General features: G+C 43.8%; 1 protein-coding gene across 3 annotated transcripts; it reads right to left on the bottom strand.

Annotated features, from left to right (window-relative positions):
* Positions 1-3697: 3697 nt before the first annotated feature.
* GEMIN6 (gem nuclear organelle associated protein 6) lies at positions 3698-27971 on the bottom strand. Of its 3 annotated transcripts, none has more exons than XM_040350777.1 (3): positions 27882-27971; positions 25534-25681; positions 3698-4128 (listed from the first exon to the last, which is right to left on the bottom strand). In XM_040350777.1, exons 2-3 carry the CDS (start codon positions 25659-25661, stop codon positions 3756-3758), a joined length of 501 nt encoding a protein of 166 aa, XP_040206711.1. In that variant the 5' UTR covers positions 25662-25681; positions 27882-27971; the 3' UTR covers positions 3698-3755. The 3 variants fall into 3 exon arrangements, with proteins under 3 accessions (XP_040206711.1, XP_040206709.1, XP_040206712.1); XM_040350775.1 differs by having other exon boundaries at positions 27847-27954; XM_040350778.1 differs by having other exon boundaries at positions 27806-27948.
* Positions 27972-27996: the final 25 nt, after the last annotated feature.

Consider the following 27996-nt stretch of genomic DNA (forward strand, 5'->3'; position numbering starts at 1 on the left):
AGGGCATGATTTTTCATGCGGTATAGCAGCGCTATTTTTAGCGCTGTACCGCATGAAAAACGCCCCAATGTGAAAGGGGCCTTATACTTAGACTTTGCAAAAGCTTTTGGCATAAGTTTCTCAGACACGGGTAATGTGCAAATTAAAATTTATAGGCTTCGAAAATTCAGTTTGTAAACGAGTAGAAAATCAGTTAAAAGCTTGTATTCAGACAGTAGTAATATTTCATATTCAGAATGTTCTATGGCAGTGTTTAACTCCAGTCCTCAAGACGCCCCAACAGGTCGTGTTTTCAGGCTTTCCATAATTTTTTACAGGTGATTTGATCAGTTTCATTGCCTTAGTAATTACCAAAGCTGTTTCATCTGAGGGAAATCCTGAAAACATGACCTGTTGGGGGCATCTTGAGGACTGGAGTTGAGAAACACTGGTCTAAGGTATTGGTGGTGTACCCCAAAGGTTCAGTGTTGGGACCCTTACTTTTTAATATATTTATAAATGTTTTAGAGTTTGGATTTAAAGCCAGCCATAAATGGTTTGAATCTCAGTTCACCAGGGACCGACCAAGATTCAATCCATGAATGGGCAGACTGAGTTGATCCAGCACAGAGCATTAATTGGACACTCCCAGAAGAGGATAAGGTTATGATGTGTAAAGCTGGCCATACATGGATCGAAGTTTGGCCAGGTCAGCAGAAAACGGGCTACAGCACTGATCAGTGTATACTGATGGTAAAGGGAGTCCTGCTTTCAAAATACAAAGACATAGTGGGGAGGCTTTCACCACCTCAAATATGTGGCTGGGGAATTTTTTTTATTTAAACTGAGTAATATATGGCCAGCTTAAGGAGTTTGGAGGCTGTAATATTTTTTTTGATGGGTTTACTTCCTCTTTGTTTCCCTGCAAAGGTAAAGCACAATGGGCTACTATGGATTGCATAGTAGCCCATTATGTGTCATTTACCTAAAACCGATTTCCTCGCCTCCACCTTTCACCCTCTTCCTTCCGGGTATTGCTGCACCGGCACTGTGACTGGCCGGAGCAGCAATGACGTCTCTCCCGTGCATGCGCATGGGAGCCGACACTTACGGCATGATGCTATTCAGCAATGGCACTCTCAGTGCGCCTGCGCCGTAGACATTGGCGCATTATTTATTGCAAATATCTCCTAAACCATGTAGGTCTAGGAGATATTGCAAGCACCTACAGGTAAGCCTTAATCTAGGCTTACCTGTAGGTGAAAGTTCTCAGAGAGGGTTTACAACCACTTTAATGACTGGCATGGTACCACTGGATTGGAGTAAGGCCAATGTGGTGCTTATATTTAAAAAGATCAAAGTCTTTACCAAGTAATTACAATCTGGTTAGTTTAGTTTTCTATAGTCGGGAAGATACTGGAGCGTTTTTGCTAGGAAATAAAATGTTAGGCAATAGTCAGCATTGATTTACAAAATGCCAAAGGTGTCAAACAAATCTGATGTATTTTTATGGAGAATCAAGTAAAAACTTAAGGCCCGTACACACGATCCCATTTTACGACAATAATTGTCTGATGGATGCGTTGTGTTGGATAATCCAACCATGTATATGCTCCATCAGACAAAAGTTGGCTGAATTAACACTCGCCAACTGTCTGACAAGAAATCTGTTACGTCGGATTATCCGATCGTGTGTACACAAATCCGTCCAACTAAAATCCCTTTGGATTTTAGTTGGACGGATTTGTACAAACACGCACCATTGTTAAACATTAAGACAACCACATATTTAGGTTTTGTTGGCTGAAAATGTTGTGCCGTCTGTATGCATACCAAGTTCACAGCCAACGCTCTTCGGACCAAAATCCACAGATTTGACTGATGGAAGTCTGATTGTGTGTACGAGGCTTTAGACTAAAGAGAGTGGCTGTGAATATAGTATACTTGTTTTTTTTTTTTTTTACCACACATTTGTTCCCTACTTGTGGTTAATGTGTAAATTAAAGTCTACAGGCTTTAGTTTGTAAATGGATAGAAAACTGGATAAAAAACTGTATTTCGAGTAGTAATGATTCATAATCTCAAATGTCTACGGTTATTAATGGTGTAACCCCAAGGTTTAGTGTTGGAGCCCTTCGTTTTGAACATTTATAAATGATATAGGGTCTGGGATAAAGTGCCATTTCAGTGTTTGTAGATGACACTAAGCAATAGAACAGGGGTCTCAAACTGGTGGCTCTCCAGCTATTGCAAATTTACAAGTCCCATCATGCCTCTGCGAGTCATGCTTGTAACTGTCAGCCTTGCAATGCCTCATGGGACTTGTGTCACAGCAGCTGGAGGGCTGCCAGTTTGAGACCCCTGCAGTAGAATAATGTCCTTACAGGATGTCTTTAATTTACAAGCTGACCTCAATGCACTGTTTAATTGGGCAACTATGTAGCAAATCAGGTTTAATGTTAATTGTAAAGTTATGCATATGGGGCTAAAAATATGCATGCATCATATTTGCCGGGTGGAGCCCATGGTGGAGAAGGATCTGGATATTCTGGTAGATAATGTTTTTAAATAAACAATGGTTTGCACAGATCAGCCCTGATCCTCCTCCTCTTGGTTCCCACACCGGGTACCCCCACAGCAAGCAGGCACACTCCCGAGCCATGGCTGTGTCCATTCACACATGGAGCTGTGGCTCGGCCCACCATCTCCTAATTGGCTCACTGGCTGTGATTGACAACAGCGGGAGACAATGGGTCCCAACGCTGCCAAAAGCCAATCAGGAGTGTGAGTCCCTAGAGAGGCAAGGTTTTCGTGGACATCGCTAGATCGAAATGGGGCTGCACACAGATGTTTTTTTTACCTAATCTTGTGCCTTTAGAACCACTTTAATAATTGCATGCAATGCCAAGCTGCAGTTTCTAAAGCTGGCAAAATATTTTTGTATTAAAAGATGGTATAGAAGAGAGGGAGAGGCAAAAATTTACCCCTGTACAAATCATTAGTAAGACCTCATCTAGAGTATGCAGTTCAGTTTTGGGCACCAGTCTACAAACAGGATACAATGGAAACTGGACAAATTGTAGAGAAGGGCAATCAAAACCAAAAGAGGCATAGAGAATCTGTTATAGGGGGGGGGGATACAGTAGCTAAACTGAATGTATTCTCTCTTGAGAGGCAGTTAAGGGGGGGGGGGGGGGTATGATCAACATGTGTGGTCCATATAGTGAACTCGGTGAAGAGTTATTCACGTTATGACAGCGGGGCACTCTTTACATCTGGAAGAAAAGAAATTTAACCTTCAAATACAGAAAGGCTTCTTCACACCTGCGCAGCCATGTGTCCCAATACACATCTATGGCACTGCCTGCAAAGGGACTAATGCAACACCTTTGCAAGAAAAACATGGCCCTGCATGGAGCACATAGGTAACTGGACAAGGCCTAACCATTTCAAATACTTTGTTTTGTGTGGTTTTTTTTACCTGCAATTTGAGTTAGTGAAAAGGTTTGTTTAAGTGAATAAGATCTAGTCATGACAAAAAGCATGCATTAGCACTTCCCGGAAGGTTGGAATGGTACAGTTGTGACAAATGATGCTCAAAATCGGAAGCATTTCTTGCTATTGCCACTGTCAGTGGTTACCCTATTGCTCCGTTATAAATTTTTCAGCTCTTACTTTGTGGTAATTGTCCTAAAAAAAATAATAGAACACATATGGATCGCTTTGTTTCATGCTTTTTATTTCAATGAACAGAAAAGTGTGTAAATAGAGTCTCATTATTGGCTTGTCAGAAAGCCTTGTAACAGTCCTTGTATGCGAGACAATATAATTTCATTAGTGCTACTGCAGTTATCTGGTCCATATGGAGGGTCAATACTTAGTACTCCGGCCACACGCAATGTGCTTAGTGAATCTCCTTGTACAGTAACAGGAATATTGTTTTGCTCCAGCCAACTTTTCAAGCTCTGTTTCCTGGTCTCCAGATCTTCACTGGATTGTAAACTGGTTTCATAAAGGCTGAACATATGTGAAAGTCTCTTTTTAATGATGTCATCCGCTTCATTGATTACCTCTACATTTTGTATGGCATGCCCCATTACCACCCGAACCAGCGTTTTCTGGGCTTCTTCAAAATGAGCCAGGACAACACTTTAAAAAAAATATATAAAATAAAAAACTGTTTAAAAGAAAGCAGCTGTTAATAAATGTTATAAGACAGACATTCTAAAGCTTTCAAAATTTCTGCATATGAATTACTTCAAGTGATCTGTTTTTCACCCAGTTACCCTCTTATTTAGATTGATGAAAATGATCCAAAGTTGTGTATTTGTGTGTGACAAGAATAAGTGGACCACTGGGATTCTCTGTTCATTTAAAGGGAAACCTAATATAAATCAATAGGTTTATGAGTGAGTGAAATGCTACTTAAGAAAATAGTACCTTCATCCCAACATTGAATAGAGAGATCGCCAATTAAAGCGGAGGTTCACCCTAAAACAAATATACCATTCCATCCAGCATACTGCCGACATGTCTGTTTTTTTTTTCGCTGTACATACCGTTATATCGTTCTTTTCTGACTCTCGTGGGGAATAGGCGTTCCTATGAAGAGGCGTAGATGATTGACGTGTGGCTAAGGCGCGTCACGCGTTCCGAAAATAGCCGAACTGGGACTCCGCTATATACGGCGCCTGCGCAGTCAGCTCCTAGTCTGTGCGCAGGCACCATATAGCGCCGAGTCCCAGTCCGGCTATTTTCGGAACGCATGACGCGCCTTAGCCACACGCCAATCATCTACGCCTATTCCCCACGGGAGTCAGAAAAGAAAAAGAACGAACATGGTACAGTAGAGAATTACAAAAATATAAATTTATTGTACAAAACAATTGATTAAAACATAGGCAGATATGCAATATAAAAAAGGATGCTAATCAGATTCTGCAATATTATTACAGAAACAATTCTCCAGTTTCAAATTTCACATGTTTTGCGGTGACCCGCTTCCTCAGGAGTATGCTTTCAGAGAATAATAAATCTAAAAGAGAAACATATAAACATCAAAAATAAATATATAATCAGGCAGCAGAGAACTGAGGCAAATCACCAAAATGGCTACCATGATGGTAGATCGTCGTATATCTATGACCTCAATACACATAAAAACCATACTATGTCCCTTTAGAAAACCCTGAGGTATAGGTGATGCTAAAAAGAGTGTTACAGGAGTAAAAAAATACTCACCACAAATGCCAGCACCAAAAGGTCTGGGCATCACAAGGCCTGTGAAGGCAATCTCCTGGGCAAGTATGAGAACCAGGTAAAAATGTGAATGTGTAAAACACAGTTTGAGAAAAAGATGGAGGGGGGGGGGGGAAGTGTACCATATGAAGCAGGGCTGTGGAGTCGGTAGATAAATGTTCCGACTCCGACTCCTCAGTTTTATGTACTTCCGACTCCGACTCCCCGACTCCTCTGTATTAATATGCGAATGTATTTTATACATTCCTTGAGGGAAACAAACGCAACCTACCACAGGACTACTGGCTGGGAAGCCAACAGTCTACTGTATTGCACAGTTTAAGCAAAAGACAAACACAATGAAAACAATCAAGTGGCTGGATAGTAGCAGCAGGCATAAACATCAGGAACAGGATCTTTACCAGTTCAAAAATACAAACCACATTATTTGGTTGTTTTAGAACAAAAACAAAGCTTATCTATAATGAACCAAAAACAAAATCTGTAAAACCTAGAAATGGTTTATATTAATATTGAAATGTAGTTATAGGCTTAGCAAATGCAAATCAATTCAATGTAGAGTTCTAATGAAGAGAATTGCCTCTGCCAGATCCTCTTTCATAGAGGCTCTTAAGTCAGACTTTATTATTTTTAGGGCTGAAAATAATCTTTCGACACTGACTTGGGTGGGTGGCATTGCAGTAACTATTCTGGCCACATCACTAACGATCTCTGGATAAACAAGGATGGCTTCTTCAACAGTAAGTTTTGATGAGCGATCATACTTTTCATCTTCTTTTAGTGCTTTATAAAACTCCTGTTGGAATTTTTTTATTTGGACACTTACTGGTTCTCTAACATGCTTTCCCTGTAAAAGCAGAACACAACACTATGGAAAGTATAAGTATTGCAGCTCCTAATTGTGCGTTGCGTGCCATATAGTGAAGCACATGAAAAGCATGCTTCTTCACGGTCACTTAACGTGTTCGTTTTGCGGTTACGTGAGGCACTGCATGCATTGGTCTTTATTCTTACAGTAGAGAAGTCATTAATTATAACTTTTTGTGAATTGGGACATTTAAACTTGCTTTTTTTTTTTTATTCCAATCTAAATTTAGTAGGAGTCGGTGCATTGTTTGCCGACTCCGACTCCAGGTACCCAAAATTTCCCCCGACTCCTCAACTCCGACTCCACAGCCCCGATATGAAGAAAACTTCCCAAAATTGGGTGCTTCCAAGGCTGGGAAGAGAAAACATCTCAATCACCCACATCTTGATAATAAATAACTTATATTTTTTTAATTCTCTTGTGCAAGTCTATACTGTACAACAAAAGTCAATATTGCCTCCTCAATTGGGGTTATGAGTGAAGTGATAGCTTTGAATCATTTAATTCCATAACCAGTTTATTTTCCCAGCATGATGCTCCGTGTTGGGAACACGTGGGGAGCTTAGGTGAGGTCATCGCGCACATATGAACCAGGAAGTAACCGGAATAGCTTGTAAAAACAACTGTTGGTGACCCACTTTATATTCTGTTACTGCGCTTTATTGATTGGGTGCACTATATAATGTGAGTAAATAATTATTGAAAAAAAAAAAAAAACGTTAAATGGTAAAAGCACTGTAGTGTTTTTGCCCTGAGAGCTGGAGAGGATAAGAGGTGCATGCTGGAATTGGAGACCAGAGGACCCCGCAAAGGGGAAACGGGCATTTTATGACCCAATATAATCTATGGGTCATGGAGAGAAAGTTGGAGCACACCTGGTGTATAGCACAAAGTGATGAAAAGTGGATCTGAGCACTGCAATTATGTACAAGAATGCACAAGACACATTAGGGGAGATCTGACAGGGCATCCTACCAACACAAGTGATGGTGCAAAAATCTCCTCCACTGTGCCTTTTTGTTCCGACAGGGGGACCTTTCCCGCCCCCCGCCAGAACAAACGGATCAGCGTTCGCAGCAGCCCTCCTTTAAGGCACATCATGCTGAATTGATTTGGGCTGATTATCTGGCCTCCCCTAAATCCATTTAATACACCCTGGTAAACAATCTAATTTCCACTGCCCCCAGGTCAATAGGCATCTCACTCACACTGTCTTAAAGCCCATACACACGATCTGACTTTGACAACAAATGTGTGAAGGACCTGTTTGATCGGACAATCCGACCATGTGTACGCTCCACCGGACAAATGTTAGCTGTGAAAACAGACAAACTTTCCGCCAACAAATGTCCTACGTCTGCTAATCCGATCATGTGTACTAAAGTCCAAAGTACAAACACGCATGCTCAGAATGAATGCTAAAAATCATACAATAGCAGAAGTTGCCCAAAGGGTGGCGGTAAAGAGCTGCCGTGTGTATGCATACCAAGTTCACGGCCAACGCCCATTCAGAGAAAAATCCACAGAAAAGTCAGATGGAAGTCTGATCGTGTGTATAAGGCTTTAGAATAACCTGCTGCTATTTTACTGTCCTCTGTGCTCTACCAGAGGAGATGCTGGAGGGGGCAGACCCCCACATTAATATGAATACACACCTGCTGCATGCCACATGTCCAAATGCATGGTTATTTGCTGCAATGAGCAACATTAGTATGCTTCACATAATCCATCAGCTACCATTCATAAAACTCTAGAGAATAGTAGCGAGTACCAGCATCCTACTACAGTTCACTTATACATTATAACTCACTAAAGAGACGATGTCAACAAGTTAGAAAAAAAAAAAAGTGACGTTTTCATGAATGAAAGTTTATTCGGAATGTTCCTCCCCTCTCTCCCTGTGAGGCCCCGTACACACGACCTAGAAACTCGACGGGCAAAACACATCGTTTTGCTTGTCGAGTTCCTTGTGAAGCCGCCGAGGATCTCGGCGAGCCAACTTTTCCCATTGACGAACGAGGAAATAGAGAACATGTTCTCTCTTTGGCCCAACGAGATCCTCGTCGGTTTCCTCGGCGAAAAGTGTACACACGACCGGTTTTCTCGGCAGAATACGTCTCCCATCGAGTTTCTGGCTGAATTCTGCCGAGAAACTCGGTCGTGTGTACGGGGCCTTAAAGCTGGCAATACATTTGCCAGAATATTGCTCTAAAATTTTTATCTTAAAAGCAGTCAACTGATTTTCGAATTGGTGGGGTCAAATTGCCATCTGTTTTTGGCTGCAGTGACAAGGAATAAAAAAAAAAAAAAAGAGGAGGGATGGAAATTTGTTCTCGTACTAATTTCTAACAGTAAATGTGGTCTTTGTTTGGGAAAGTCTATTCACTCCAAAATCAAATGTTAAAGGCTAGTTTTTGTTTAAAGGAAATTTCGGACAACATGTACTTATTAAAATTCTTGTATGAATGTGTTTTTGAAAATCTACTAGTGTATGGCCAGTTTAAGTCACTAATTAGGCTCTTAGAGTGGCTCCTGCACAGCCTACCAGTGAAGAAGAATGTAGGAGCGTGTACAAAGCAGTCAGCAGTAGTTGCTGTACCACAATATTTCCTTTTCCAAGTGCTCAGAAAAGTGAAAGCCACTTCTACTGGACTTCTCATTGGTCAGCACAGTCACGTGGCTGCACTGATCAATGAGAACTTGACTTTTGCAAGCATTATGGATACCCATGCCATGTCTGTGTATAGCAGTGCTACACACACAGGCAGGATTTTTGGAGTTAGTTTGTCTTTCTATTTTTTGGCCTGAGGGCACTTTCACACTGAGGCCGGGGGGGGGGGGGGGGGGGGGTGTCGGTGGTAAAGTACCACTAGTTTTAGCAGATTTACCGTCATCTTAGAGTAGCTTTTCAGCCACTAGCGGGGTGCTTTTAACCCCTGCTAGCGGCCGAATAAAGCGTTGCTGCGCTTTGCATGCGCTGTCCATTGCAGGGGCACCTTAGAAGCAGTGTATACACCTCTCCTAAAGCGCTTCAAAGATGCTGGGCTTTCACACTAGAGAGGCAATATTTTTCACCCCCACTACCGAGCAAAAAAGATTTAAAAGCTAGAAGAACTTTGCGGGCCCTTCAGCAGCGCTGGCCATTGATTTCAATGGCAGGGCGTTTTAGTAGCAGTGCATTCACCGCTCCTGCAACGCCCCAAAGATGCTGCTTGCAGGACTTTTCCCATCCTGCAAGCGTACCACTGCACTGTGAAAGCACTCAGGCTTTCACACTGGGATGGCAGGGGAGTCGTTTTTCAGGCACTTTACAGGTGCTATTTTTAGCCCTTTAGCGCCTGAAAAACGCCTCCTTTACCTTAGTGCAGTCCTCTTTCACTTACCTCATCTTTCGATTTTGCTTTTAAATGTCCTTATTTCTTCTGAGAAATCCTCACTTCCTGTTCTTCTGTCTGTAACTACACACTGTAATGCAAGGCTTTCTCCCTGGAGTGGAGAAAGAAGTTCTCAAACCCGATTTCTTTTTATGAAGAGGTAAAACCTTGGACAGAGGGGTGGCTGTGGACGTGGTATACTTGGATTTTGCAAAAGCGTTCGATACAGTTCCCCACACACGGCTCATGTGTAAGGTAAAGTCTACAGGATTGGAAATATCAATTAGTAAATGGATAGAAAACGGGCTAAAAGACAGAATTCAGAGTAGTGGTTAAAGGGGTTGTAAAGGTTCGTCTTTTATTTTCTAAATAGGTTCCTTTAAGCTAGTGCATTGTTGGTTCACTAACCTTTTCTTTCGATTTCCCTTCTAAATGCTTTTTTTCTTTGTTTGAATTTCTCACTTCCTGTTTCTCCTCAGTAAGCTTTCCACCATCATCCAAGTGGTGGAAAGTCACTTAGAAAAGCTTACTGAGGAGAAACAGGAAGTGAGAAATTCAGACAAAGAAAAAAAACATTTAGAAGGGAAATTGAAGGAAAAGGTAAGTGAACCAACAATGCACTAGCTTAAAGCAACATATTTAGAAAATAAAAAACAAACCTTTACAACCCCTTTAACAATTCATACTCTGAATGTCTTAGGGTTATCAGTGGTGAACACCCCCAAGATTCAGTGCTGGAACCCCTACTTTTTAATATCTTTATAAATGATATAGGGTCTGGGATTAAAGGTTGCAGATGACACCAAGCTATGCAGTGGAATAACGTCCTTGCAGGATGTCTACAATTTACAAGCCGACCTCAATGCTCTGTCTAAGTGGGCAACTAAGTGACAAATAAAGGTTTAATGTTGATAAATGTAAAGTTATGCACTTGGGGGCTAACAATATGTTTGCATATTGGGGAACTGGAGAAAGTGCAGAGAAGGGCCACCAAACCGGTAATAGGAATGGAGGAGCTCAGCTATGAGGAAAGATTAGAGGAACGGATCTACTCCCGCTTGAGAAGAGGAGATTAAGGAAGGGAAGTGATCAAGATGTACAAATACATACGTGGTCCATATATTGAACTTATTGTTCAGTTATTCACTTTGAGGTCATCACAGGATGCACTCTTTACATCTAGGAGGAAAAAAGATTTAATCTCCAAATACGGAAAGGTTTCTTCACAGTAAAGCCTCGTACACACGCTCGGTTTACTCGGCAAGAACCAGCAAGAAAACTGCTGGCAGAGCTTTCTTGCCGAGTATAGCGAGCGTGTGTACGAGGCTTTCAGGATTCTCAACAAACAAGAAAACTGCCCAGAATCTGGATGAGAAAAATAGAGAACATGTTCTCCATTTTCTCGTTGTGAGATTCTCTGCAGTTTTCCTGCCGAGAAACCCGAGAGGGTGTATACTTACCTGATCACCGTGGAAACCTGCGCAATGCTCGAAATGACTTCAACGCATGCGCGGTAGCCTTCTAGGCATAGGTAGGGTGCAGCAAGATGGCGGCGATGGCATTGAATGTGACAAGCGCATGCTCGTCGTACGCAATGACGTCACTGCTTTCTTGCCTTTCAAGAGAACCATGGTTCTTTTGAAAGGAGAGTCTGTACACACGGGCGACAAGAGATTCTTGCCAAGAATCTCGTCAGAAAAAAAACGGAGTTAGGCTTACCGGTAACTCTGTTTCTAGGAGTCTTCCAGGACAGCCTCTTGAGACCTTGGGCTCCTCCCTCCGGGACAGGAAACAAGTACACCCTTTTCTTTAAAGGGCAGTCCTCCAGGTCTCCTCTTCAGTTTGCCCGAGAAATAACAGAAGACTCTGAAAGACACAATCTACACATCGTTAGATCATTACCACACTACCAGTTCCTAAATTGACACCGGGTGGGAAAAACTCCGGCTGTCCTGGAAGACTCCTAGAAACAGAGTTACCGGTAAGCCTAACTCAGGTTTTTCTCTAGTCGTCTTCCAGGACAGCCTCTTGAGATGATAAGCAAGAAACTTACTCTTTTTTAGGGTGGGACCACTGTCTGTGGGACCCTTCGTCCGAAGGCCTGATCTTTATCTGACATAAGGTCCAACCGATAATGCCTTGCAAAGGTTGAATAAGATGTCCAGGCTGCCGCCTTACAGATCTCTTCCGGGGAAGCTCCGGCTCTCTCTGCCCAAGAAACTGCAACTGCCCGGGTAGAGTGTGCTTTGACAATTGGTGGTTCTTTACCCCCTATCTGATAAGCCTCAGTAATTAACATCCTCAGCCATCTGGCTATAGAGGATTTAGACGTCCCGTAACCTTTACGGGTACCAGAAAAATTAACAAAAAGGGAATCACTGAGTCTAAACTGCTTAGTGGCCTCTAAATAAAATATTTCTTTTAACATCCAGTAGGGACAACAATTCCCCCTCATCATTCTCTGACGAGGAATGCAGAGTTGGTAGGATAATATCCTGAGTTCTGTGGAAGGTCGATGCCACTTTTGGCAAATAATTTGGGTCCGTCCTAAGAATGACCCTATCATCCAAAACCTTCAGGAAGGGCTCTCTAATAGAGAGGGCCTGAAGATCACTAACTCTCCTAGCCGAGGTTATGGCGACTAGGAATGCTGTCTTTAATGTCACATGCTTCAGAGAAGATTCCTCCAGCGGCTCAAAAGGTTTGTCGGTGAGAGCTTTTAGTACCAGCGAGAGATCCCACGTAGGGCATGCTTTAACCCTAACGGGCTTGGATCTTGCCAGGCTTTTGAAAAAGTTTCTAACAAAGCGATCTTGCTGAAGGGGAGTCTCCAAAAAAATGCTTAAGGCCGCAGCCTGTACCTTGAGGGTGCTTATGGATAAGCCCAGTTCTACCCCAGCTTGCAGAAAATCCAGCACTGCTGGAATATTAGTTTGGAAAGACCCTTGCTCCAGCCTCCAGGAATTGAACTTTTTCCAGATCTTGGAGTAGATAGCCCTTGTCACTGGCTTGCGACATTCCAGTAGGGTTTTCACTACCCTATCTGAAAAGCCACAGGCTTTTAAGAGTTGTTCCTCAGAAACCAAACAGTTAATTTCATGCTCTTTATCCGAGGGTGAAGAACCGGACCTATGGACAGTAAGTCCTCTCTCTCCGGAAGTGACCAAGGTGGATATAGAGCCAGTCTCTTTAGGCTGGTGAACCAAGGCCGCTTCGGCCAGAACGGCGTGACCAAAATCAGGTCCGTGCATTCCCTGATAAACTTCTGAATTACCCTGGGAATTTCACTGGGGGAAAGGCATATGCTAGGTTGAAATGCCAGGGATGGGCGAAGGCATCTATGCCCTTCGACCTGTCCTGATGGTGGATAGAGAAGAACACTGGAACTTTCTTGTTCCCTTCTGCTGCGAATAGGTCCACTTCTGGTAATCCCCAGAGAGACACTATTTGCTCGAACACAACCTGGTTCAGACACCACCACGAGAAAGTCGGCCAGGGTATTTAGAGATCCCTTCAAGTGGACTGCCGAAAGGTATATCAAATTCTTCTCTGCCCAGCTTAGAATTTGTGTCGCCGTGGCCTGAAGGGCTGGACTTCTTGTGCCCCCTTGTTTGTTTAGGTAGGCTACCGTAGACGCATTGTCTGTTCTTACTTGTAGGTGTTGTCCTACTAGGCGACTCCCGAAAGTCTGTATGGCTCTTAGGACGGCCAACAGCTCCTTTTGGTTTGATGACTTTAGGACTTCTGAAGAGGACCATTGTCCCTGGGTCCAAGTCTCCTCTAAGTGGGCTCCCCAACCCTTTCCGCTGGCGTCGGTGGTCAGCACCAGAGCAGTTGGGGGTTGCCATGAGAGCCCTCCCTCTAGGTTCTTTTTGGACCGCCACCACCACAGATCTCTTTTGACTCTGTCTGGGATAGGCATTGGAAGGTCCAACCCCTCCTTCCTGCCATTCCAATGTTTGAGCATAAGCCCCTGTAGGGGGCGTAGGTGGAACCGGGCCCAGGGCACCGCTGGGAAACAGGCTGACATGAGTCCCAAGACTCTCATCACCTCCCTGATGCTGGCTTCTAAATTTGTTTGAAGCTGTGCAATTGCTTGTTCCAATTTGTGGAATTTTTCCAGTGGGAGAAAGGTCTTTCTTTCCACCGAGGAAATTCTGTATCCCAAATACATGACTTCTTGGGAAGGTACCAGTTGTGATTTGTCCTTGTTGACCAACCACCCTAAGGAGCTCAGGAAGGACAGGGCCACCCTTAGGTCGCTCTCTAGTTGGGGACCTGATGGGGCTAAGAATAAGAGGTCGTCTAAGTATGGAATCACTGTGATATTCTGTGTTCTCAGGTGCGCCAAGGCTTCTGCCAGCACTTTGGTGAAGATTCTTGGGGAGGACGACAGTCCAAAGGGGAGAGCCCTGAACTGGAAGTGTTTGATTGTCGTCCCCATCTTCACTGCCAACCTCAGAAATTTCTGACTCTCCGGGCGAATTGGGATATGCAGGTATGCGTCCCTCAGATCCACCGTGGCCATAAAACAATTTGGAAAGATAAGATTGGTCACTGAAAAAATCGACTCCATTCTGAAGCGCTTGTACCTGACAAACTTGTTCAGGGGGCGCAAATTCAATATCAGTCTGTATTTTCCTGAGGGTTTTTTCACCACGAACACGTGTGAATACACTCCTAAACCCTTTTCCGCTAAGGGAACCTCCACCAAGACTCTCTGGTCTAATAAGTCTCCTATGAGGAGGCTTAAGGCTTCCGCTTTCTCCCGATCTTTTGGTAGTTGGGTGATTAGAAGTAATGGAGGGGGAGGGGACAGGAATTCTAGTCTGTAACCGTTTTTTATTATATCCAAAACAAACGGACTGACTGTAGACTTTGTCCATTGCAGGAGGAACTCCCCCAGTCTTCCTCCCACGGGGACCTGAATGTCACTGGGTTTTGGGGGTAGCCTGAGGAGGGTTGAACAAGATTCCCCCTCGACCTCATCCTTTATGGTTAGCCCAGTGTTTTTTAGGACGGTTATCGTCTTTTTGGGTCTGCTTGAACCCTCGAAAAAACTTTCTATTCCCATCTTTTTTCTTTCTCTCGGGAAAAGCTTTCTTTTTATCCTGCGTCCTTTCCAAAGCCTCTTGGAGGCCCGGACCAAACAAATGGTCCCCCGAAAAAGGCAAGCCGCAGAGTTTTAGTTTTGACGCTGCATCTCCGGTCCACGTCTTTAACCAGACTGACCTTCTGGCCGCATTAACCAGGGCAGCTGATCTAGCTGCCAGCTTCACTGATTCAGAAGAAGCATCAGCTAGAAAGCCTACAGCTTTCATAAGCAACGGGAAAGATTTTAAAATCTGTTGCCTAGAAGTACCCGCTGTAATGTGGGCTTGAAGCTGATTGAGCCAACATTCTAGATTCCTAGCCACGCACGTAGCCGCCAGAGCAGGTTTTAGTGCAATGGTGGAGGCATCCCATGCTCTTTTGAGTAGTATTTCACCCCTCTTGTCCATGGGATCCTTAAGACATCCAAGGTCGTCAAAGGCCAGGTCGGTTCTTTTAGAGATCTTGGCTAGGGGTGCATCAAGCTTGGGGTTTTTGTTCCAGGGCTGTGATGCATTATCCTCAAAAGGGAATCTCCTTTTTAAATTCCCCGCAAAAAAGGGCCTTTTTTCTGGCTGCTCCCACTCCTGCAAGATAGCCTCTATTAGCGACTTGTGGACAGGGAAGACCTTGGTCTTTTGAGCACCGCACCCTTGGTATAACTGGTCGTGCTTTGATAACTGGACCGGTTCCTCTCGGATCTCTAAGGTTTCGTAGATAGCATTAAGCAACTCTCCTACGTCCTCTAGAGATAACTTATATCTTGTCCCCCTGGAGGAATCTTCCTCTACCTCTGAGCCCGATGCTGAGTCCATCTGGGAAGAGACTTGGGACCGTGTGGACCCACCAGCCTCCTCTTCCTCCTGCTCAAACACTCCGGGAGTGGCTACCAAGGATGGTGCACTAGAGGCTTTATAAATTGGGGATGGCATTTGCACCCTATCCATCATCCCCCTAAAGGAGCTGAAGGTGGATGCCAATTCGTCCCTGACAGATGTCAAAACTTTATGACATTCAGCAGTGGAGTCGTCTTTAACTAAACTGGCGATGCACTCAACACATAGAGGCTTTTTCCAGCTAGAGCCTAACTTCTCCCCACACACAGCGCACTTTCTTTTTGGGGCCTGGACTGCTGTCTTGTCCTGAGCTTTGACCTGCAAGCAAACACATAGCCAAGCACAATCGTCAGAAACAGCCCCTATGACCACACACCACTGTGAGATAGTCAGAAAATAAGTGCGGGGGAGTCCCTCCACCAAAGTTCCCCACCCAGGGAGGGAGAAGTGATAGTGGTCTGCTTCCAGACCTAATCCCCCAGAGTAAGGCAGAACGGCCTCGCCCCCTTACCTGGGAGATGCCGGAGCCGGTGGACCCGGAGTCTGTAGCCCTCGCCTCCTCCATCAGTCCCCGTGTTGTAAACAGCGCTGCTGCCGTGAAACACGCCGCTCCGGAGCCTTCGTTCCTCTGCTGCGCCTGTTGACGGACGGGACCACATCCGTCGGCGCCCCTTGATGACTCGTGCCTCTGACGCACTTCCGCCCGAGGAACGAATCCGCCCCGCCCCTCAGCGCCGCTCCGGAAGAAGGAAGTAAGTGCCGAGCGGCATGGCTAAGCCAGCGTCACTCGCCGCCGCCATGCTGAGTCCCCTGCTGAGGAAAAAAACCACGCTACCGAGGTCCAGGTACTGGGGATAGGGGGGAGGATCTTTAAGCCCCAAGGGTCCCCGCTCTCCCCGAGCGTAAAGGACAGCAGCAGGAACTTGGTGACCTCCTCTTCCGACCAGGAACAGAGGGGTACCAAGGCAGAGAGGGAAGTCCAGCATTCTCTAGTCCCCTAACGTGCTCCTTCCCTTCTGGCAGGAAACACAAATAACTGAGGAGGAGACCTGGAGGACTGCCCTTTAAAGAAAAGGGTGTACGTGTTTCCTGTCCCGGAGGGAGGGGCCCAAGGTCTCAAGAGGCTGTCCTGGAAGACGACTAGAGAAAAAGACTTTTTTCCTGACGAGATTTTGGCCCGTGTGTACGAGGCTTAAGAGTTGTGAAAATGTGGAATAGACTCCCTCCAGAGATGGTTCTGGCCAGCTCAGTAGATTTCTTTAGGAAAGGCCTGGATACTTTCCTAAATGTACATAATATATCTGGGTACTAACATTTATAGGTAAAGTTGATCCAGGGAAAATCTGATTGCCTCTTGGGGGATCAGGCAGGATTTTTTTACCCTGCTGTAGCAAATTGGAGCATGCTTTGCTGGGGTTTTTCTCCCTTCTCTGAATCAATTTTATTTTTATGTTTTGGTTGAACTAGATGGACTTGTGTCTTTTTTCAACCTGACTAACTAGGTAACTATCATACTATGCAATTGCACTTGTATATAAAATAATAAATATTTATATATAAAAAATCGTGCTAAAATTCATACATCACCATAAATACATTTAAAAAAAAACTCCAGGAGGCACTGGATTGTCTGTTTGCCCACATGCTGGATGGCTTTTTCCCCACACATGTATCGATGCCCATTTATACTCCAATCATGAAAGTTCATAGTTTTAATAAAAGATATTTAGACCCTCTAGCGGAGATACCTCTAGAGGGGGTAATTTGGCTAAAAAAACAGCAGTAAAACAACATCCGACAGTGGGCGCGACACTTAGTGTAGTTAAAAGGATACTCAAAAAAGCCGAGTCATCAACTCTGCTGAACCCAATGACCCCTATCTTGGGCAATCCAGAGTTTGAAATGGGTCTGAAGGATAAAAAATTCTCAATGTTAAAACGACAGGGTAAAAGTAGACTTATGCACTTCATGGCTGATAATCAAGTAATGTCTAGAGAAGAGTTAGATGGGGAGTTTGAAGTAAATTTACACCCTTTCAGGAGAAGGCAGTTAAATGCATTTCTCAGATCAATTTCCATGTATACAAGAGAAATAACTATACCATCTAAGTTTGAAAATGTATGCTTAAAAGAAGAGCCAGCCAGACATGCAATATCGATACTATATGCCATGGTGACAGAGTTGAAGGCCCCACAGAACCTGGGTTTTATACAGGCATGAGAGAGAGAGATGGGGGTCACTTTTTCAGAAATACAAAAAAAATAAGATATTTAGGTTTACACACAAGGTGTCAATAGCAATTAGGTATCAGGAGGAAGTTATATAATTTTGAGCAGGTGGTATAAAACTCCAGAAGTATTGAAGCGTATATACCCACAGGTTTCTGATCTCTGCTGGCGGTGCCAAGGGGCTGTTGGCACTATGATACACATTTTTTGGGAACACCCAGAGATAAAGAATTTTTGGGATATGGTCTCAGAAACAATAGGAGAAATTATCGAGATCTCACTTGGAGATAATCCAGCGGCCTTCCTGCTCTTTGATATTCCTATGTCAACGGAAAAATATAAAAATTAAATTGTTGAGGCATTTACTGTCGACAGCAAAAGCATGCATTCCAGCTCTCTGGAAAAGTAATGTATCTCCAAGTAAAGCACAGTGGATGGCAAAAATATCGGAAGTCCAATTAATGGAAAATCTCACGATGAGTATGAAAAAGCAGGAAGACAAATATCGGCAGATCTGGGCTCCATACGTTGCATACAGGGAGCGGGAGGGATGAGGGGAGGAACCAACAGGAAGTGAAGAGTTAGGGGGAGAGGGTGAGGGAAGGAAGAGGTGTTGTGCGGTTTTTTTGATTCATTTATTTAATTATTATGCGTTTTTGACTATTCTAAGAATAAACCGATACTTTGGTTTATTTCTTTCTTTGGGGGGGAGTATGTAGTGGAAAGATCAGAGGTATAGGTAAATCAAAGAAATAACCAAGGATTGTACTAAAATTATATAAGTTTAAAGATAAAGTAGAAACTTGGGAGAGGAGTAATTAATAATGTGGAAGAGTATATATAAAAAAAAAAAAAGTAGAATGAATGTATAAGATGGTATATTGTCAAAAAGATGTACTATGATTTTTTTTTTCACAAAGATAAAGGGAAAAGAATATTAAAATAAAGAATTGGAAAAAAAAAAAGATATTTAGCGATACTTAAGTATTATGAGTTTATTACTCTTCTTGCATTTATGTGGAATCTGGTCTGCAAGATTTGGTCTCACCTTCACAGATTCATATAAGAGTGGGGCAGTTGTCCCATTGTTGGATCTCTAAGCATGGTTTTAAGCTGACCAGAGATGGTTTGAATCTCGGCCAGTTCAGCCGGAACTGGCCTAATATTTGAACCATGCATGGGCAGGCTGAATGTACGCAAGTTGATCGATCAGATTTTACGTGCAATTATTGCTAGCAGCTGTTATAGCTGTGAACACAATGGCTCCCATGGTTGCAGGAAAGAAAATTGCTCTGTCTATGGCCAGCTTTAAGACAAGGAAAACGTCTGTCTTGACGAAACGCGCCTGGAAGGACGTGTAGTGACGTCACCACGCCGAGGAGGAAGGGCTTCGTTCGCTTGCCGGCCGGCAATTTTTACATGAATGATTTTATCTGTGTTTTTCTTGTGGAAGGGAAGGAAGCCAGTTCCAGGAATCTGTAACCTGTGGGTTCATTACAACTTTAAAGGCCGCGGCTGGGCTATGGCTGACTGCAAACTGAGCTTGCCCTGTCTGGTAAGCGGCTTTGATACCTGGTGGCGGGTCTTCACCTAGAGTGTGCATTATCTGTGAAAGTCATGGTGGTGATTAGGAGCATACCGTACAAGATTCGATCAATCTGGGTGCACAGTGAAAAGTGTACCCCGAGGACTGTACACATATGTTTAATAACTTTTAGTTTCAGTGGACTTTAAACGTTTTGGTGAATTGGCGCAGCTTTAACCCCTTGTCTATATGGCCAGCTTTACCTTCTGTGTTTGGGGGGGTTAAAAAAAGTGTTTGCACCTGGTGGTGTTATAATAGTTGCTACATTCATGGTGGAGGAAAAAAAAAAAAAAAAGTGTTTTGTACAGTCACATATGGACTAGTGTTTTTTTTTCATTATATATGAATGTCACATTTATTTAATGTACTGTATATCAGTGGCGGCGAGTCCATAAGGGACGCATGGGCACCGCCCCCTCTATCCCCGATAGATAGATAAATTCTTGCAATGCATGAATCTATAGTATAGTCGCCTCTGCCACCCCCTATTCAGGCGCTTGGCTCCTTTTCGGGCGCTGGGAGCATGAATTGCAGCAGCAGGGTATTTTTTTGAAGCACCTGATTAGAGCCGTAGGCTCCAATAGGCGTCAAAAAAGGTGAACAGCGAGCGCCATGCGCACACATGCTCCATGTGTTAGGAAAGCAAATGAATATTCGCTTTCCTAACACTGAACCGCCTCTCTGGTGCTCGGGTCTGTTACCTGTCCCCTGATTGGCTGAAACGACAGGCGCTGTGATTGGACACCTATAAGGCATCCAATCATAGCAGAGGACGGGAGAAGACATTGAGGAGCGTGGAGGACACCCCTGCCGTGACCCGCTGCCCCACAGACAGGGTAAGTGTCGGGCGGGTGGGGGGATGCACACTGGCAGCATTTGATGGGATTTTTTTTCAATTTGTTTGCACCCCCCCCCCCCCCCGGAAAAACTTTGAGCACCAGCTGCCACTGCTGTAAATCATATATAACACACACACACACACATATACAAAGTATCAATAATTGTAAATATAAATTCTTACAGATTTCATTTATACCACATCATTTTTCATCACAGATTTTGTTAGGAAGATTTGTTATACAAGTTATGTTATAGATATTTAGCAAGTGCTTCTTTATTTTTGATCTGTATTTGTGTGGTTACAGATATATAGGTGTGAACATTTGAGTGCAGTGTAATTTGGTATAGATTAAGTTTGAACATTACCGCCTTCACAGTGACCAACAATTTCTCAGATATTGAATGCAGCCACAGTTAGTATCATCCATTCACTCTACAGAAACCAAATAAAATATGGGGATTTAGAAGCCATCCGTATTTACCTAACCTACAGACCAGCAACAGCCCACAGATAAATGTTCTTCCTGTACGAGACAGTGTATAGCTCCATTCAACTGAAATTACTAATAAAGGTGTGGCATGTAACTGAAGAATTCTGCATCTATTTAGGTGCTATACGTTGGGTGGGGTGGCAATGCATTGTTGGTATGCAATGAACTTTACACATGTAAAACAGGATTTGTTAACCACTTAAGCCCCGGGCCATATTGCTGGTCAAAGACCAGAGCCCTTTTTCTGATTCGGCACTGCGTCGCTTTAACTGACAATTGCGTGGCCGTGCGACGTGGCTCCCAAACAAAATTGGCGTCCTTTTTCCCCCACAAATAGAGCTTTCTTTTGGTGGTATTTGATCACCTCTGTGGTTTTTAGTTTTTGCGCTATAAACAAAAATAGAGCGACAATTTTGAAAAAAATTAATATTTTTTACTTTTTACCATAATAAATATCCCCCAAAAATAAATAAAAACGTTTTTTCCTCAGTTTAGGCCGATACGTATTCTTCTACATATTTTTCGTAAAAAAAAAAAATTGCAATAAGCGTTTGATTGGTTTGCGCAAAAGTTATAGCATTTACAAAATAGGGGGTAGTTTTATGGCATTTTTATTAATTTTTTTTTTGTACTGCGACATTATGGCGGACACTTGACACATTTTTGGGACCATTGGCATTTTTATAGTGATCAGTGCTATAAAAATGTATCGATTACTATAAAAATGCCACTGGCAGGGAAGGTGTTAACACTAGGGGGCGGGGAAGGGGTTAAGTATGTTCCCTTGGTGTTTACACACACAGCTCCCGGTCCCCGCTCTGTAACGAGCGATCGCGGGTGCCCGGCAGTGATCGTGACCGCCAGGCGCGGGAGTCAGGGGTCAATTGGCTGCTGGGAGAGATGACATATAGCTACGTGCTCTCGCCCAGCAGAGCCAACCTGCTGGTCGGCAAGCAGTTAAATTGGAGGTTAGGGTCTCAAGTCTCCTACTGCATTCAGGAACAAAATGTTTAGCTCAGTTTTTTTTTTTTTTTTGGGTGTTATTCCAGAGAAGTAATTTTTTGGGGAAGAAATTAAATAAACTTTGCATTACAACTATTATCAAGCGCAATGCAGATGAGATGGCAATGAAAAAAATAAAATGTTTTCCTCCATTTAACCTTGCTTAGTAGAAAAACATGGCAAAGCAAAAGATCAATATTTCAGTTTACCACTTGACCTCCAGAAGATTTTTTTTTTTTTTTTTTACACTTTCTGCTATAAAAAACAAACACACATGCATACATACATATATCTCTAATTTCGTAATAAATTTAAAAAATCATAATAAATTTAGTGTCTACAAACTATAGGGCGATCAAAGGGTTAACTGTGTGCCTAGCCTATATCCAAGTGATCCAGTGCACAGGTGCTGCCCTGTAGCAGTAAAACTGCTATAGGGTAGACCTAAAGTGGTTAAAGGGTAACCAAATCTGGTACCTTTTGCACAATATAAATAAAAATAGTTATAGTCTTGTGACAATGAAATGAATGACACCAGCCAGGTCGTTAGGAAGGGAGTCCTTTAAGGCCCGGCCATAGACTGTTTGATTCTTGGCCAGTTTAGCACGAACCGTTAATGGGCAGGCTAAATGTACCAAGTTGAGTTGGGTACAACCAGCCTGCCGGATTCTCTTGCAATTATGCTAGCGGCTGCTATAGCGGGCTAAACAGTAACTGCATCTCTCCCTATTCAGCCAGATACCAGAATACAACAGAGGACAGTGGAGATTGGTTTTCTCTTGTTCAGCTTGCATTCATAATAGTCCCCAGTATTTGGTTCAGCTAAAAACAGGAGAAATTATCTGGGAAATACATATACATGTTTTACAGTTCTCAGATCTTGTTCTCCTGCATTTAAATATATCGGTGTTTACATGTGCTTAGACCAGCGGTCTCAAACTGGTGACCCTCCAGCTGTTGCAGAACTACTAGTCCCATCATGCCTCTGCCTGAGAGTTATGCTTTTAACTGTCTGCCTTGCAATGCCTCATGGGACTTGTAGTTTTGCAACAGCTGGAGGGCCGCTAGTTTGAGACCCCTGGCTTAGATGCTTACAGGGCATCTAACCTGCCTGTAGACACAGAATTATACCACCAAAAATCTCTATATTTATTACAGGTACTTATATAGCGCTGTCAATTTACACAGAGCTTTACATATTTATATTGTACATACTTCAGTCACTGCCATCAAGGAGCTTACAATCTAAGGTCCCCAACTCACATTCATACCTACAGTACACATACTAGGGCCAATTTAGACAGGAGGCAATTAACCTACCTGCATGTATTTGGAGTGTGTGAGGAAACCAGAGTACCCAGAGGAACCTACACAAGCACAGGGAGAACATGCAAACTCCAGGCAGGTAGTGTTGTGGTTAAAATTCGAACCGAAAACCCTAGAGCTGCTAGGCAGAAGTGCTAACCACTTTGCCACTGCGCTGCCTGATATATGCGTTCAGAAATGTCCTATAAACCATATTAGCACGTTTGTCAGGGCGAATGATAGCTACTTTTAGAGCATCAGTTAAAATGCATGCACACACACACACACACACGTCCAGACATTCAGGCCCAGATTACAGAGAGCAAGGCGCACATTACACCGCCGTTTGGCAAACAATGTACGCTACGCCAACGCAGCGCAGAGAGGCAAGCATTGCATTTAGCAAGCCAGTGCTCCCAACGGTGCGCCAGCGTGGCGTGGGTTTCGAAGGCGCACGTGGAAGTGAGCGAGAACCCATGCAAATGAGGCGTGACCCCATGCAAATGATGGGCCGAGCGCCAGACAGGTACGTATTACGAACTGCGCATGCTCCGTGACGACACAGCACCCCCATGCGCCTGCTCACAACCACGCCGGCACAACTGCCTAAGCTACGCGGATCACTACGTACGCCGTGAACATAACGTACGCCCAGCCAGACACACGTCCAACGCAAAATACCTCGGCTTGTGTTCCCTGGTGCAGACCTGTGCATGTCTGTTGCCGGGTTGCACCTCCTTTATGGGGAATAACTTTATGCCGGACGTACAACTCACGCTCATCCTCGCGTAGCATGCGCCGCACGCACGTTCGTGAATCGCCGTATTTCCCTCATTTGCATGGCTAATCAATGGGAGCGCCACCATGCGTCCAGCCTAAATGTGCGCCCACCCTACGCCGGCAAGTTACGTCGGCAGGGTGAAGCCTGTTTGTAGGCGCATATTAGTTTGTGGGTCTGGCGCACAGATACGACGGCGCACATTTGCGTCGGCGTAACTTGTTATACGTCGGCGTAAGTGCTTTGTGAATCTGGGCCCCACTGCCCAGTATCAAGAAAGTGACTGATTCGAGTCTCACTTGCAACAATCGGGCAGTGCATGAGTTAAATCCTGACCAATCACAGCACACAGAATGAGCTGTAACTGTAAATGATCTCATCTAAACACACAGGTTGTTTAGTAAGTGTATAAATCCAAGGGGTTTATTTACTAAAGGAGTAGAAATAATCACCCATCTAGCCATCACTGCAGTCATCCAAGCATTTATTTTTCCCTTGCACATGACAGGGTATTCACAATAAACGTAGCTTCAAGTTAAAGTGGCGTTACTTGAGAAGTTTGGTAATAAAAAATAAAATAAAAAATTATACATAACCCACCTCTATTACTGCAGCTGTCCCCCAGCACAAGACTGAAAACGAAGCAATCAAATGATCACTGACCGCTCAGTTCACAGCAGTTACTGTCAATCACCTACTCTCTGCTCTGACCCTCTTCTGCTCACTGGAACGCCAGGCTGGAGGGGAGCTACTGGAGAGGGCTCTGCCAGTCAGACATCTGGGTGGATCCTGACATTAGTGTCAGGATCCTTCCAGAACCTGGAGCAGCTCTGTGATGTTAGCCCACTAATGGCCAATTCTGGGTCACGAGAAAGCAAAAGTGCACGCCTGTGACACAGAATAGAAGTATGACCAAAAAAAGCTTTGGCCACAATTTTTTTTTTTTTTTTAGCCCAAAACCAACATTTGTAATATTTCAGCATACAAATTCTTAAAATATGGTGGCTGCAATATGGTGGCTGCATTCTTTTTTTTTTTTACCTGGTGATCTGGCCAGTCAAGCCCTTTTTTTCAATGGAACAAGCCATCTTGCAGATGTAACAGTTAGAGCACAGCCATTTACTACTGACAGTGCTTACAATGATCAGCTTTTTTGCAAGAAAAAAAATCCCAAAAGGAAAAAAAAAAAAACTGCTGTTTTTACTGCTTAAAAAGCGTGAGCTGTAATTCAATTTGTTGGTGTATCTAAATCTGCTAGCACATCTAATACCCCCCCCCCCCCCAGATTAATAATGCTGCTGTCCAAAGGCATCTGTTGCTCCTAAGGTGGGCACCCTAGTATTGGAAGGGTTTTAAGGAACAATGGGGTGTCCCCCTAAAAGTCACACATCTAGGTGTTCTGGAGTGGCGGGTAGAGGGGCAACCTCTATCCAATGCAGTCCATTGTATAGTGATTGGCTGACATGTTTCTGCTTGGCTCCTATCAGTTTTCATTCAAAGGATGTGGAGTGTAGTGGTGCCAGTAGGTCCACACACTGATTGAATTTCATCTGGGGGGCAACCTCAGTCTGGATGCCAACCATGCTGCTTAGTTGTAAGGGTTTACTGGCCAGATCGCTAGGTGAAAACAGAAGGAAAAAAAGCCTAGAAAAAGAAGAAAACTAAAGCAATCACCACATCTAAGGAATATTATGCTACAATATATAAAATTGTTGGTTTTGGGATGTAATACCACTTGAACATTCTCTAGTATTTTAGTAAAACCAACCCCTATGGCTTTCACACATTGGTTTAGGTAGGTGTATACGTCTGTTTTCAGAGTTTAAAGCTTTATTTATGGTTTGTATTTAGCCAAAAGCAGTTTTTTTTGTACAGATAGCAGAATGCCTCTGCTTACCTGGCAGACACTGGATCAACAGTTATCATCCATCCTTGGTATTCATACTTTTCATCAGCCGTGACTTTTACCTCTTTGTTGACATAAGACTGCCATTCCAGGGGAGTTTTTTCAAGCCAATTAGTCATGTTTTGTTTTTTTCCCTTTGCTAGGAGGAAACGTAACCAAAAGCATTAATCAAAATAAACAAAAAAGAACAATACAGCTCAAAATGGCAATGTAATAGAGTGTATGCACACCCTTCAGGTGACACACCCTAATAAAATGACAATAGGATTCTCAACAAATGTAGATACCTTCTTTGTAATATACTTTATATTGCTTTACATATTGTTTACTTTTATTATTGTATACTTTATATTGCTTTACATATTGTATAGACGCAACAACTACAAATAATATAAAAACACCACCACCTAAATGAACCAGATGAAATTCAATCAGTGTGCTGACCTACGGGCACCACTCCACTCCACATCCTTTGAATGAAAACGTATAGGAGCCAAGCAGAAACATGTCAGCCAATCACTATACAATGGTCTGCAGCGGATGGCTGGAAGCCAGTAAAAATAGGCAGTTGAGCTGCGCTTTTGCTGCTCCCAAATCGACAAACTGCAGGCGGAGGTTCACCCTCAAAACTAACTTTCTATCTATGCTATCTGCAGCCTTAATAAAGGCTTGTAGCGTTGTCATTTTTTTTAATTCTGGACACTTACCGGTCTTCAGCCTCACTTCCGGGTCTTCTTCCTTGCAGGGAGTGGGCGTGTCGCTCCTTTTCCCCGACCGGGAGCTCTGTGCAATGTCTCCTGGGAGTGAGTGTTGATCCTCCCAGGAGACGATTGACGTGCGGGTAAAGCGCGTCATCGCCTTCCGAAAATATCCGACGGGGACTCAGCTCTTTACGGCGCCTGCCGTGTAGAGCTGACTGCGCAGGCGCCGTAAAGTGCAGAGCCCATCTCAGATATTTTCGGAAGGCATGACGCGCTTTACCCGCACGTCTTAGTAACGCCTACTCCCCGGGGGAGCGAGAACCCGGAAGCCGGGTAAATAGAACGCAAAAAAAAACGCAAGTACAGCTGGAAAAAAAAAATCCAGCATACTGTTGATGTCAGCAGTATGCTGGATGTAACAGAATATAGATGTTTCAGGGTGAACCCCCGCTTTAATATGGCCAACAGCAATCCTAGTACACATTGCTGAGGACAAATTCTACAACAGGTCACATTTGCCAAATAGTACTTTCAATACTTGAAGCTGCAACATGGCATTTCAATAGAGTCACCCTTCAGCTGAAGAAAAGGCAGACTCGGGAGGTGGCAGCTCCTGAACTCCTAACAGAACACTCCCTGCATTCCTAGTCCCATGTAAATTATTCTATATACAATGTATACTGCTGTCCCTATGTAGTAATAAAGAAAATGTTGCTTGTCCTGAGAATTAAAGCAAAGTTTCACCCAAAAATGGAACCTCCGCTTTTCGGAACCCTCCCCCCTCCGGAGTCACATTTGGCACCTTTCAGGGGTGGGGGGCAGATACCCGTCTAATCCAGGAATTTGCTCCCACCCCCGGGCATAGATAGCCTCGGTCGGATATCTACACCATGTCCGGCCCCTCCGGACATTTGTCTAAATGTGCACCATTTAGGAGATATTTACCTTGTAGTACACCGATGAGGTCATCGGCGCATTGCGCTGTGAAGAACTCCTAAAGAGTGCCGTTTCCTTTACTAGCGAGTGCAATGACTGGCGGCACCCACTGCGAGTGACGTCACGTGACTCCGGCCAGTCTGTGGCCCCGGAAAGGAGGGGGGGGGGCAAGGGGAGATGGTTGCAACCACCAGTGGGGACATTGCGGATTTTGTTTGCAGGTAAGTGGCACATAATGTGCTAGTATGTGATGCATACTAGCACATTATGCTTTTACTTTGAAGGGAACTAAAGAAGAAGTAAAACCCATCAGGGTTTACTAGTTGAACACGCTGTTTGGCACACTATACAGCAGAAACAATACTTCCACCTTCACTGCAAGCTGGGTGGACATATAATTGAAAAATAAATAAAAAGGAATTCATCAAAACTGGAGCAGCTATGCATGCCAACCAATCAGCTTCAAGCTTTTATTTGTAACCCTTAAGTGGACAAGCTGGAGACAGGAGTTGATCGGTTGCCATGCACAGCTGCTCCAGCTTTGATACACCCCATCATGCTCTCTAAGCTCCCATCACTTGTATAGGACTTCAGTGCACATAATTGTACCCCAGTGATCTCCTGACCTGCTTGGAAACCAATGTGCTCAGTGCAGACACACACACACCTCTCCTCTATACAGCAGAATCATCCATACACCACCATCAGAGATCAGACTTCTGTGAAAAGGAAATCACATAACACATCATGTCCACATGCAGAGATCACATCCGGGTGAACTACCCACAATGCATCGGTTTGTAGTTTTCGTACGGTG

This window comes from Rana temporaria, chromosome 4, assembly GCF_905171775.1.
Source record: "Rana temporaria chromosome 4, aRanTem1.1, whole genome shotgun sequence".
NCBI classification, from domain to species: domain Eukaryota; kingdom Metazoa; phylum Chordata; class Amphibia; order Anura; family Ranidae; genus Rana; species Rana temporaria.

Excerpts from the sequence above, each read along its gene's own strand:
- GEMIN6 (XM_040350777.1), bottom strand. The coding sequence starts at position 25,661 with ATGACTAATTGGCTTGAAAAAACTCCCCTGGAATGGCAGTCTTATGTC. Across the intron at positions 4,129-25,533 it reads GTTGATCCAGTGTCTGCCAG|TGTTGTCCTGGCTCATTTTG; the intron begins GTAAGCAGAGGC and ends TTTTTTTTAAAG.